General features: G+C 43.1%; 1 protein-coding gene across 6 annotated transcripts; it reads right to left on the reverse strand.

Moving 5' to 3' along the window:
- Positions 1-942: 942 nt before the first annotated feature.
- On the reverse strand, positions 943-4,152 carry LOC148982105 (uncharacterized). 6 transcript variants are annotated; one of them, XR_016155233.1, is made up of 6 exons: positions 3,209-4,152; positions 2,696-2,775; positions 2,369-2,446; positions 2,185-2,236; positions 1,555-1,615; positions 943-1,284 (listed from the first exon to the last, which is right to left on the reverse strand). XR_016155233.1 is itself a non-coding variant. In XM_089128928.1 (4 exons), the coding sequence occupies exons 1-4, from the start codon at positions 3,350-3,352 to the stop codon at positions 1,241-1,243; spliced, it is 327 nt and encodes a 108-aa protein (XP_088985054.1). In that variant the 5' UTR covers positions 3,353-4,152; the 3' UTR covers positions 943-1,240. The 6 variants fall into 6 exon arrangements, 1 of the variants encoding a protein (XP_088985054.1); XR_016155232.1 differs by having other exon boundaries at positions 2,696-4,152; XR_016155236.1 differs by having other exon boundaries at positions 1,551-1,615; positions 2,696-4,152.
- Between the last annotated feature and the right edge of the window lie 9,595 nt (positions 4,153-13,747).

Genomic DNA, 13,747 nt, shown 5'->3' on the forward strand with positions numbered 1-13,747 from the left:
AAGCATTCTCCTCGTTATTCCCAGCTATGGCTTGATTCTCATGAAAAGTTGTTTCAGTTAGACCACTAGTGGATGGTCTGGGATCAGTTTGGGTTAAATCAGGAACATTATCTACTCTATTCCTGACCTGCACATCAGCTTCGCCTGAGACACCTTGTGTGCTTGTACCATTACTGTCCGGACAAGCACGTACTAAATGCCCTGTTTTTCCACAGCCAAAACACTTCATCACATCGGTGCTCACAAAGACGGTGTAATCAAAGTCATCAACTCTGAGTTTCAAATTCAGATTAAGCTCAGTTCGATTATCTTTCAAGATCATATAAGTAAATCTCCTGAAAGATACCACATGTTTGATCAAGTCTGATTTGCTACCCAGAGCGATCTTTTTCATGGGACTGACTACTTTTCCGAACCGTGACAGTTCTTTTATTACCCAGCAAACATTTTGACGTTTATTGACCGTTGAAAAGACGTCCATCCGAGACGTCCCGTCATGGTTGAAAAATAGTTCCAAAATGGAAGTTGAACCGACGTCTTCGACGTCATCTGGCCGTGAACTGCACGTCTTTTCTGCGCGTCCACGGACGTCTAAATGGGCTTATTTTTTATATATATTCCTGCATATAAAATAATTACACCCATATTGTATAAGTTCGTGAAAGTCAATCAATCAGGATATTTCTACACATCTGAACTTTACTAGGTTCTAAAACGGGTCCAAAATCGGTCCGGTCAGACCTGGACGTCTATAAAACGGTTTAAACACGTCTACATCAACACATTACTTCTGGACAAAAGCAAAAGAGTTATAATTTACAACAACATTTTATTGAGAATATTACATTTGAAATGTCTTCCAGTTGTTAAACTGCTAAAAATAATAATAATAAAAATAGTACAATGACATTTTCTGACAGTTTCACATTAGGCTAAGGTTAAGCAGCCACTAATCAAACCAGAATATAACAAAAGTACAGGAACAGTCAACACATTCTATAATATTACAGAAAAGTCGTTCTAAAAATATTCCACCATTGATAAATAGAAGTCAGAGCTGTGACAGTACTAACTTTCAGTTACTTCAGTCTTGCATTACTGTTAAACAGACATAAATAAAATTATTTAGAGTCTTTGAAATTTGTTTATGGCTTTAAGGTTTTGGTTTTGTTTATGGCTATTTTTATATCCAGCTCTTCTTGAGTGTGCTTCAGGTGTTCGCCATTGCTGCATCAACATCTTAATCTGTGGCGTTTGGGCTCCACCTCGTCACAATCACAGCATCTGAGGGAAGAGAATGCGGTTTAAAAAAAGGCTCATTTTTAGGTTAATTACGTACGGTGTTTGAAAATGTCTGAAAATAGCAATGTTATTTTTCTGCATAATAATCTTATGCCAATAAAAGATGTTTTGGACTAAATGCGTTTGAAGAGTGAAATAATTAAAATAAAATTACATTAAGGAACAAGAGATATTAAATAAATATTTGTAAAATGTAAATTCAGTTTTGGATAGGACAACCCCATGGCTGGAAAAAAACATTAACGTACATACCCTCACTTCTGTGTTCTCTCCCGAATGCAGCGGTCAAGAGGCAAGACAACATTAGGAAATTCTGTTCATGAAAACATAACAGACTTAAATAAGAGAGTAGTTTAATAAATTAAAAAAAAAAACAGTAAACAATATTGTTTTATTTTAACTAGGCCTACTTTGTGGATGTAGCAAGGATTTAGACATATTGTTATCCAATTCTACCTAGTAAACTATTGTAGCCATATAATGATCATTCATAATGACTAAATCTAAGGTAGCCAACCCTGGTCCTCGAGAGCCTCACTCCTGCTATTTCCAAACTATCCCTGTCCTACTGCTGAGTGCTGACTATTAACGGATTAGGTGTGTTTTCAGAAGCTGCAAGGGCAGGAATAGTTGGAAAACAAGCAGGGTAGTGTCTCTCGGGGACCAGGGTTGGCTACACCTGGTCTGCGCATATTTTAAATTGTGTAATAAGACTGCAGTTCAAATGTTCACTTAACAGTGTAATAATGACTTAGATACTATGAAATTAGCTGGCTGTACTTTAGCTTTTTCTTGAGCAATGACAGACATAGGCTCTATATTTGTATTCAATGTAAATTGTGTAAAAAAAAATAAGATGCAAATAGCAAAGTTCTAACATACAATGGGGTGTCCTCTGGGACTGGGATGATAATGCAGAATTTGGAACTGGTGACTATAGACATTAAAAACAAATGGGTGAAAAATATTTTAAGTAAGTAAAGACACCTTAATCAATAAACAAACACCATTACAAAACAAACAAACAAAACTTTGCGAAGGACATAAAACAAGAAAAATGCCATGCCTCTTTCGGTTTTGCCAGATGGCCTGGAGAAGGATTCCTGAATTCTACGTCTGACAGATGGCTGTTCGTTATGTCACCCTGAAAGACAAATTGAAAAATAAAATTCACAAAAGTGATCACAAAATTGGTAATCTTTAGAGTATGGTTAGAGACTTGTAACAGAGCAAAACTGGAAAACTGCCTTATAGAGAGTACATTAACTGTCTTCTAAGTGACAATAATACACTCACATTACATTCCAAATATTATCAAAAACATAAGATTTATTCTTTGCATACAGACAGTATTTATAATCAAATGTGCAAAAATGTACAGTCAATACTTTACATTTAAAGCTGAGGCCATGGTTGAGGAATCAGATAGTCTCCATTCAGATATGTGCCTATTTTCATTGTGCATTACCTCACCTGCACAAAAAGTTAATTTTATTGTAGTGTAAGATATAAACACAGTCAATCACAGAGCCGTTTTGGGATATTATGTTAACACTTATGGAAAACATAACCTGACTTGGACCTGAAATATTATGAAAGATCCTTAATGGTCCGAACCAATAAAGGGTCCGTGCAGGAGTAGCGCAAGATTCGTTCCGCTTTCGATTCGCAGATTCGTTCTGCTTTCATTTTGTTTGACTTTTGCAACGTTGCTGTCGCGTAAGCGCGACTTATAACAAAATCTGGTCTCACCGGCGGAGAAATGGTCGCAATCTGAAATTCTGCCAAATTAATTTTATCCAAACTCAAACCTTTCAGTTGAAAGTGTACGCATCATTTATTCCGGTTCCTGAGTCCAATTACAAAACTCAAATCACATTTATAAAATAATACAAAATGTACTTACCAAACAGCAGATTTGTAGTAGTTCGTCAACTTTTTGTACAACAAATTGCCCCCGACCATCAAGTCCTTCTCGCCTCGTCGTGGTTGAAGAAGAAAAAACAGGAAATTGGCTGCGTAGTTGCTTTATCGCGAGATAATCAATCATATCGCGGGATTTGTTATCAAATCTCGGTAGCACAGTTAAGTGTAAAGGTTGAGGACGTAATTGTACTTCAGAACCTCGTAAAAACTATTTGGGGCATTTAAATTATTTACTGCAATATCAGCCAAGGTGTAAGCATAATTGCTTTTTCATATTTCATAAGGATTTCATAGCGGGTCACGACGGACTATAAATGCACGTGTAAAGGACGTCACCTACTGGACGTCAACTTAAAACTGATCCACAACATGAATAAATGCAGTGGCTTTGCAATCACTTGACTACACTGGGCATTTTGTGATTATAATTTACATTGTATACAAATCGTGTATTTCATAAAGATAATTCCTGATAATTGTTTTCTGTCTGGCTAGACTAGACGTGCAAAAGACGCCAGTGGACGTTCACAGCCAGACTAGACGTGTAAAGGACGCCATTGGACGTCTTCACAACCTCTTAAAAACTACTTCGGCAATTACATTAATTATTGCGGTATAAACCATGCGAGGATTAAGCGCAGCTTTTGCATATTTAACAAGGATTTCATAGAGGGTCATGATGGACTATAAATACACGTGTAAAAGACGTCGCCAAGTGACGTCCTTTCACCCGATAAACTGTATATAACTACACGTACCTAAAACTTAAAATAACTATTATGCATGCAACTGTAGACATGTACAAATGCATCTGAATGCATTTTTAGGAAATTTTCTGTGTTACATATTTTTACCGATTTATGACGTCCTGGCCGCAACTATTTTTGGCCAGGGACACGACGTCGCCGTCGGACCAATGTTTGCTGGGTAGCATCTCATCTTTTATGAACGGCGGTACGTTAGACAGAGTGACTTTTTTCGCGGGTGTAGAAAAGCACTGGAGTGAACAAACCACTAATCACTACACCTTTTTCCACTACTTCATTCGCTCTCTCCACAGAATTTAAAAACAAAACCATTGCATTGTTCATCCTAGATGCCGCTAAAATACACTCATGGCCAACAACATTTCCAACGGCAAGAATGCACTCCTCTACATTCACTGCGGTCACCACTTTCACTCCGTGACGCCGCGTGAGAGAGTCTAAACAGGTGTTGGAGTTTTGGGCTGCCATGCTTCCCAGTGACACACACTGGGTGCTGACACCCGAAAACCTAAATCTAACACCCGATACACTATAAACAACGCAACCCAAACTTAAAGAGATTGAAAGAAAAAGAATTGAAGGAAAAAAACCACAGCGGGCATAACCCACACGCACTCACCAAACGCACCTCACGCCCGTTTCACACATACTCCGTTTGCAGTGCGTATGCGGTGAGTGTTGCGGTGCGTATCCGGTACAGGAGCCGCACGCGCTAAAGTGCTTTCACATATGCTGCGTTTGCAGTGCGTGAGCTGTACCACAAACACTCGCTATTTTTATTTCAAAATCAGAAGTTATGCGGCAATAGCGTGACCAGTGACCAACAGTCCTGTTATCCCATTCCTGTTTTCACGTCCTGTCCTGGCCGTTTTTTTATAAAGTGATGTACTGGTTTTCAAAAAAAATAAAAAACCGCTGGAAAAGATCAGCTTTACAGCATAGGAGATGAGCAAACAAGGAGGATGAGGAAGAAAAACAGGATAAAGAGGAAGAAAACTAGTTCGTTTTTGCACGTTTGTGAGAGGTATTTTTGTTCAATTTGAAGGTATTTCTTTTAGTTAATTAATATTTATGTATTTATTTTTCTAATACAGAAGAGACATTATTATTATTTTGCTTGTTTTTTTCCTGGCCGTTTTTTATAAAGTGATGTCCTGGTTTTCAAAAAAAAAAAAAAAAAAAAAAAAAAAAACGCTGGAAAAGATCAGCTTAATAGCAAAATAGAGATGAGCAGACAAGGAGGATGAGGAGGAAAAACAGGATAAAGAGGAAGGAAACTAGTTCGTTTTTGTACGTTTGTATTTTTGTTCAATTTGAAGGTATTTCTTTTAGTTAACTAATATTGATATATTTATTTTTTTAATAGCCTACAGAAGAGAGATTATTTTTCAATCATTATTTCATTCATTATTTTTTTAAACCAACCTGTCATAATAAAACATGTTGAGTATCCTCTGAGAAGCCTATCTGATTTTGTGTCTTAATACAACAATTTTCTATCCACAGAGGGGGCACAGCCTATTTTAATTGTATTGAAATTAATAAGGCATCTTTGAGTAAACTTCGAGTATCATTTGTTTTCTGGGCCATGTGTCCTGGTTTTTGGTAATCAAAATATGTTCACCATATGCAGTAACTTTTTTTAAAATAAAAGTTTTGCCATGGCTTTGCGATTCTCTTTTACAAACTTGAATGGACGCATGCTCGTTTAAACACGATTTAAACAACGAATGCATACAATTCCATGCATTACTTATTAAGATGTCTTAAAGTAGGCTAAAAATATGAAACAATTAAATACCTTTTACTACATTTCATTGAATTAAATGCATTTATAGTGAAACTAGGCCTACTACATTTCGAGGTCAATCTGAGTTCGTTTTGACCACGAACCGTGTGCTGTCACTTTATTTCTGCGTTTGCAGTACAGCAGAAATAGACTCGGTACGGAAACGATCTCTGCACTGCTGTATACGCACCGCAACTGGAACGGATCGACGGACTGCATCCGTGTGCAGTGTGAAAGCTCTAACCTGTTAACATGGGTACGGAAAAAAATACGGACCGCATACGCACTGCAAACGGAGTATGTGTGAAACGGGCGTATATTTCTGCTGTGCTGCAAACGCAGAAATAAAGTGACAGCGCACGGTTCGTGGTCAAAATGAACTCAGATTGACCTCGAAATGTAGTTTCACCATAAATGCATTTAATTCAATAAAATGTAGTAATCTCTCCATAAAGGTATTTAATTGTTTCATATTTTTACTTTAAGACATCTTATATGCATGGAATTGTATATTCGTTGTTTAAATCGTGTTTAAACGAGCATGCGTCCATTCAAGTTTGTAAAAGAGAATCGCAAAGCCATGGCAAAACTTTTATTTTAATAAAAGTTGCTGCATATGGTGAACATATTTTGATTACCAAAAACCAGGACACATGGCCAAGAAAACAAATGATACTCGAAGTTTACTCAAAGATGCTATTAATTTCAATACAATTAAAATAGGATATGCCTCCTCTGTGGATAGAAAATTGTTATATTAAGACACAAATTCAGATAGCCTAGGCTTCTCAGAGGATACTCAACATGTTTTATTATGACAGGTTGGTTTAAAAAAATAATGAATGAAATAATGATTAAAAAATAATGTCTCTTCTGAATTAGAAAAATAAATATATAAAGATAGATAGATAGATAGATAAATACTTTATTCATCCGTTAAGGAAATTCAAGTTTCCAGTAGCAACAATTAATAACAATTAAAAACTATCAAAAAAAAAAAAAAAAATTATATTACAGGGATGCGTTATAAAGCCGTATCGCCTGAGGGACAAAAGACTTCCTCAGTCTGTCGGTGGAGCAGGACAAAGAGAGCATCCTGTCGCTAAAGGTGCTCTTCTGTCCAACAATGATGTAAATATTAATTAACTAAAAGAAATACCTTTAAATTAAACAACAATAATACCTCTCACAAACGTACAGAAACGAACTAGTTTTCTTCCTCTTTATCCTGTTTTTCTTCCTCATCCTCCTTGTTTGCTCATCTCCTATATTTAGCTGTAAAGCTGATCTTTTCCAGCGGTTTTTTATTTAATTATTATTATTTATTTATTTATTTATTTTGAAAACCAGGACATCACTTTATAAAAAACGGCCAGGAAGGACGTGAAAACAGGACTGGGATAACAGGACTGTTGGTCACTGGTCACGGTATTGCTGCATAACTTCTGATTTTGAAATAAAAATAGCGAGTGTTTGTGGTACAGCTCACGCACTGCAAACGCAGCATATGTGAAAGCACTTTAGCGCGTGCGGCTCCTGTACCGGATACGCACCGCAACACTCACCGCATACGCACTGCAAACGGAGTATGTGTGAAACGGGCGTGAAACGGGCGTCACACTCGCTCAACAGACGCTCACGCATGCGCAGAGAGAGAGAGAGAGAGACATTTTTTGACATTTAAAAATCCCTTTATTAATCCAATTAACATTTGGGATTTATCTGCATAAATATTTATAAAACAACAAACAAACACATGTTTGTCTGTTTGTTTTGTTTCTAAAACAATTCAACATATGTTTTCTTCATGTACACATTAGAAAATGTTGAGATTAAAACTTCCATTCCCATCAGGTTCACACAAAAAATTATTAACACCCCAGAGATGAAAAAAACACTGAACATTATGTGTGAGGCTGTAATAAGCATACTCTACCATTAACCTTTTTTTTTTTACAAAACACTTTGTCAATAGAATAGGATCAGTACACCCACTTCCTTCAATTTTGTTTTTTCTAGAACACCAAATTGCCAACTACACCATTCCATAAAGAAAATTAAGGATGATTATTCTCTTTTTGTTATCTACTGTGTACTTTGGCCCATAAATGAACAATGAAAAATTAAACAAACCCATAAGCTTCAGACTCCAAACCTTCACTAACTGCATGAAGTTTTCCAGGCGATAACATTCCATAAACGTGTGAAACACAGTTCCCATTCAGGGAACTTCGAGCTGCGTGTAAACGCCGTGGGAACGCCTCTGCGTGATGAGTCATGAAGCACGTATGAAATCTGTCCAATGGCGAGACGGAACGTCATAGGCGGGGTGACGTATCGACCAGGAAACTATAAAGCACCCCCGAAAACACAAGTGCAACAGCTTCTGAGTCTTCACAAGCGCTCTATGTATGAATATTGTCTGTCTGTCTGAAAATATTGTCTATATATATATATATATATATATATATATATATATCAAAGAAATGGCGAGTAAACAGCAGCAGTTCAGAAAGTGTGTTCATCCCTGCCCTCGCTACATCACGGGTGGGGATACACACGATCTGTGTGTTGCTTGTTTGGGAGTGCAGCATGCTCAGTCAGCTCTCGAGGGGGCTGGCTGTGAGCATTGCGAGTGTCTGCCCATGAAGACACTCCGCTCCCACCGGGCACTCTTCGAGGAGAGTGGTTCGGTGCGCGTTCCCCGCGGCTCGGGTCCCGCTGCTGCCGAGGCACAGCGAAGGCTTGCGTCGTGGGGATCGCAGATGGATCTAGCAGCAGGGATGGAGACGGGCTCTGCCTTTTCTCTGCCCTTACCTGATAGATCCAGCGCCTCAGATCTCGGTGCGGGGGTCCGCGTTGCGGTTTCTCCTGCCCAGGCTGAGGCTCCATCACTTCAGCTATCCAGTTCTGAGGAACTGGATGTTGAAAGTGTGGATGCAGAGTCTATTGACTCAGTGGAGATCGGGGACTCGCCATCCCAGTCTCCCGCGAATGTTGAGCTTATGGAGGTTTTGACTCGGGCTGTCGAAAAACTAAGCATTGAGTGGCCAGTCGAGAAACAAGAGTCGAGAGTGAGAGTGGAACAAACCGGTGTCAGCGAGAATTTTGACACATCAAACGTCTATGTATTCTAATATCGCTGGGTCTAGGAGACAGGGTTATGGGGCGATGCCGAGGATGGAGGAAGTTTTGGCGAGCCATCTTTCTCCTGATACGGCATCGTCTTTTAAAACACCGGCGTTGCCCAGCAAGCCACTCAGAAATAATTCGGTTTTGGTGGGCAAAGCTTATTCAGCGGCCGGACAGGCAGCATCTTGCTTGCATACAATGGCTATTCTCCAGGAGTATCAAGCAGATCTGCTGAGAGATATGAGTGAGGGGGAGGTCGTCAGCACTGACGTGATTAAAGAGCTGCGTCAGGCGGCTGATATTTCTCTCCGTGCCACAAAGGAGATGGCCAGATCAGTCGGCCGTTCTATGGCAGCCCTGTTGGCCACGGAGAGACATTTATGGCTAAATTTGGCGAGTATGAAAGAGAAAGATAAAGCTTTTCTCCTGGATGCGCCGCTGTCTACTGAAGGTCTTTTTGGTCTTTTTCGGCGCTCCAGAAATGTCTCCCCCTCCGTACTCATCCTCCCGGGGTTGCTGGGCGGGAGCAGCCCCGCCCGTCGGGTACCTCGTCACATAGGGCGCAGCAGAAGAAGAGCGTCGCGTCTCGAGCTCCTCCCCAGCAGAACTGGGCTGAGATGCGGCGTTCTCAGGCGAGGTCTTCCCGGGACAGAACCGATCTGAGGACGGTTATTGTCGCCAGGAAGGCCTCGTCGAAGAAGTCCTGACGCCACTGGCGTCAGGATGCTGAGGGTGGTCCCCATCGTGAGAGAGAGGTGTTCGCCGCTGTATCCGGCGCCCGCTCTCTCTCGGTGCCCTCAGGGGTCCGTTCTGCCAACCCTGCCTGTAAGGTGGGGCGCAGACGGTTCCAGCGAGCGGTTTCCCGAGGGACGCTCGTTTGCTCCGAGGAGCGATACAGAACGGTCGTTAAACCCTGCCAAGTTCAAAATGCTCACTCTCAAGCAGATCGTGTCACAAATCAGGTCCGAGGACTGGTTTGTCACGATAGACTTAAAAGACGCTTACTTCCATATCTCCATCCTTCCGCAACATCGGAAGTTCCTGAGGTTCGCTTTTGGGGGCGAAGCATACCAATATCGGGCTTTTCCATTTGGCCTAGCGTTATCTCCTCGAACCTTCACGAAGTGCATGGATGCGGCTCTGGCCCCCCTGCGACTCCGGGGCATTCGCATTCTAAATTACATCGACGATTGGTTGATTCTAGCTCAATCGGAGCATCAGGCGATTCGGCATCGAGATGCCGTCCTCGCCCACATCAGAAGGTTGGGGTTGAGAATCAATGCCAAGATGAGTGTGCTTTCGCCAGTTCAGCGTACCACTTTTCTAGGCGTGGTATGGGATTCGACGACGATGCAGGCACGTCTGTCGCCGGCTCGTATAGCCTCGATTATCTCAACTGTCAAGCAAGTGAAGCTAGGCCAGTCACTCACTGTAAAGGAATTCCAGAGAATTCTGGGTCTGATGGCAGCAGCGTCCAACATGTTACCGTGCGGCCTGCTGTACATGAGACCACTACAGTGGTGGCTCAGGACCAAGGGGTTCTCCCCGAGGGGAAACCCGCTCCGCAAGATCAGGGTCACGCGACGTGGTCTCCGTGCCCTGGCTATGTGGAAAGAACCTTGGTTCCTGTCCCTGGCACCTGCGCTGGGAGCCCCGTGTCGCCGGGTAACGGTGATGACGGATGCCTCTCTCACGGGTTGGGGAGCGATCATGAGTGGTCGCTCGGCCCGTGGGCTGTGGCAAGACCATCATCTTCTGTGGCACATAAATTGTCTAGAGATGATGGTGGTGTTTCAGGCTCTGAAACACATTCTCCCAGACCTCAGAGGTCACCATGTTCTTGTCCGGTCAGACAACATGTCAGTGGTCTCTTACATAAACCATCAGGGGGGTCTGCGCTCACGTCCATTGTACAAGCTGGCGCGCCAGATCCTTTTGTGGTCCCAGGGGAAACTTCGGTCGCTGAGAGCGATTTATATCCCAGGATACTTAAATCAGGGAGCGGACATCCCGTCGAGGCAGGGGCCGAGGTCCGGGGAGTGGAGACTTCACCCCGAGGTGGTGGAGCTCCTTTGGAGGCATTTCGGTCGTGCCGAAGTGGACCTCTTTGCATCCAGGGAAAATTCACACTGCCCGCTGTGGTTTTCCCTGAGCCCTCCAGCTCCGTTGGGGCTGGATGCGATGGTACAGGAGTGGCCGATGTCACCCCTGTACGCATTTCCCCCGATTGCTCTGCTCCCAGGGGTTCTGGAAAGGATTCGCCGGGAAGGGGTCAGTGTACTTCTGGTGGCCCCCTATTGGCCGACCAGGGTATGGTTTGCGGACCTGATTTCCCTTCTCGAGGGTCCTCCTCTGGAGATTCCGGTCAGGAGGGACATTCTGTCTCAAGCAGATGGGGTGATACTTCACCCCTGTCTGGAACTGTGGAGGCTGTGGGCTTGGCCCCTGAGGGGGCCCAGCTCATAGGGTCAGGTCTCTCGACTGAGGTCGTGGAGACCATCCTCCAGTCCAGAGCCCCGTCCACGAGGAAATTATACGCCTTGAGGTGGTGAAATTTTTCACCTCTTGGTGTGGAGAGCGCGAGTTGGATCCAGTTAACTGCCCGTTGCCGGCAGTGCTGGAGTTCCTTCAGGAACGCTTCTCCACGGGGTTATCCTACTCCACACTAAAGGTGTATGTGGCGGCCCTATCCGCCTACCACGTCCCTTTGAGTGGAGCTTATCTCGGGAGACATCCCCTGGTAACTCGTTTCCTTCGTGGTATCCTGAGGCTGAGGCCGGTAGTGCGTACGAGGGTACCGACCTGGGATCTAGCGGTTGTGTTGGAAGTGCTCTGTTTAGCCCCTTCCGAGCCCATTGAAGAGGTGCCTGAGAAATTTGTCACTCTCAAGACTATCTTTCTCCTAGCCATTTCTTCCCTAAAGAGAATTGGAGATATTCTCAAGACTATCTTTCTCCTAGCCATTTCTTCCCTAAAGAGAATTGGAGATATTCAGGCGCTGTCGGTTTCCCCCTCGTACTTGGAATTTGCTCCCGGTATGGCGAAGGCTTTCATCCTCCCTAGGTATGTTCCTAAGGTTCCAACTAGTGTTGTCAGACCTATAGTGCTACAGGCCTTCTGTCCTCCTCCGTTTCTGACACCAGACCAGGAGAAACTAAATCTGCTCTGCCCTGTGAGGGCCTTAGACGCTTATGTCCACAGAGCTGCCCTGTGGAGGAAGTCAGAACAATTATTTGTCTGCTTTGGGCCTCCTAATAGAGGTTCTGCTGCGTCTAAGCAGAGGATGAGTAAGTGGGTGGTCGAGGCCATCTCAATTGCTTATGAGTCCTCCGGTCAGCCTTCTCCTTTGGCTGTCCGGGCTCATTCAACCCGGAGTATGGCCGCCTAGTTCCTTTGAGTGACATCTGTGATGCGGCAGGATGGTCTTCACCGCACACATTTGTAAAGTTTTACCATCTGGACTTCAGCTCCACTCCAGGGGCGCAGGTGCTTTCGTCAGAATGTGCACTCTGATTTCATACGACGGACACCTGCTTTGGTATACCGTTGGTATTAGCGTTCCCACGGCGTTTACACGCAGCTCGAAGTTCCTTGAATGGGAACGTCTCTGGTTACGTATGTAATCTTAGTTCCCTGAAGGGAACGAGACGCTGCGTGTCCATGCCATACTCCCAGCATGCCCGTGAGCGCTTGCTTCAGTCCTATCAGAAGCTGTTGCGCTTGTGTTTTCGGGGGTGCTTTATAGTTTCCTGGTCGATACGTTACCCCCCCTATGACGTTCCGTTTTGCCATTGGACAGATTTCATACGTGCTTCATGACTCATCACGCAGAGGCGTTCCCACGGCGTTTACACGCAGCGTCTCGTTCCCTTCAGGGAACTAAGGTTACATACGTAACCAGAGACGTTTCTGATACATTACAAAAAGGGCAACCCTCCCCAACTAAAGGATCCAGTCGTGCTATGTATCTGTTTTTGGCTAAAACTCCGTGTACAATTCTCCACTGCAAATCTCCCACTCTCTTTTCACAGGGTTTTTTTGTACAGGGTCCGCCAACTACCACTCGGGGAAGAGCCTGACCCCAACACTAAAGTCCATTTGCTTCCTATTTGATCCTTAAGGTCTTTCTAGTTCATTGTTTTGACACATGCTGTTTATAAAGTTCTTTTTGATAACCCATTGAACAATCCCATTTCTGGAGTATTCAAATGTAGCAATTTAATAGGATCTTCCACTTGCTCATCTTTTTTCATCAAAAAGTCAAATTCCGGAAAAGCAAAAGGCTCTGTATCATCTGCACAAGTCTCTTTAAGAAATTCTTTGATTGAATCCGGAAGTGCAGCTTCTAGGTCTTCTAGCAATCGGTTGACAAGACGCACAGACCTGAAACCTACTTTTTGGACTAATTCTTCCGTTTCAATCCACCCATTTCCTTTTCTGAGATTCCGAAACATGGCTATTCCAGCAGAAATCAAATTTGACCTTATGGTCTCAGAGTTCAGGATCTCGACAGGAAAAAGAGAATTAAAAAATAGAGATTCGTTAAATATCCAAGGTCCTGGTTTTGACCACTCTCTTGAAACAGAAAACAATTGCCATAAGTCCAACAAATTGATGTAAAAGGGGTTAAGTCCACCAAGAGAAGTTCTCTGTAAGGTCATGGTAAATAGCTGTTTATCTAGACCCATCCGTCCAGCCTTGCGTAGGATAGCACACGTTAGTTCCATCCATCCATGATGCTGGTGATATAGTAGGCGCTGAACAGCCTGCAGTCGGAAAGCTCGAATATCGATCAGTCCCTGTCCCCCCTCTTGAACAGGAAGGTAGAGGA

This window comes from Pimephales promelas, chromosome 3 (genome assembly GCF_988280905.1).
Source record: "Pimephales promelas chromosome 3, fPimPro1.hap1.1, whole genome shotgun sequence".
NCBI lineage: Eukaryota > Metazoa > Chordata > Actinopteri > Cypriniformes > Leuciscidae > Pimephales > Pimephales promelas.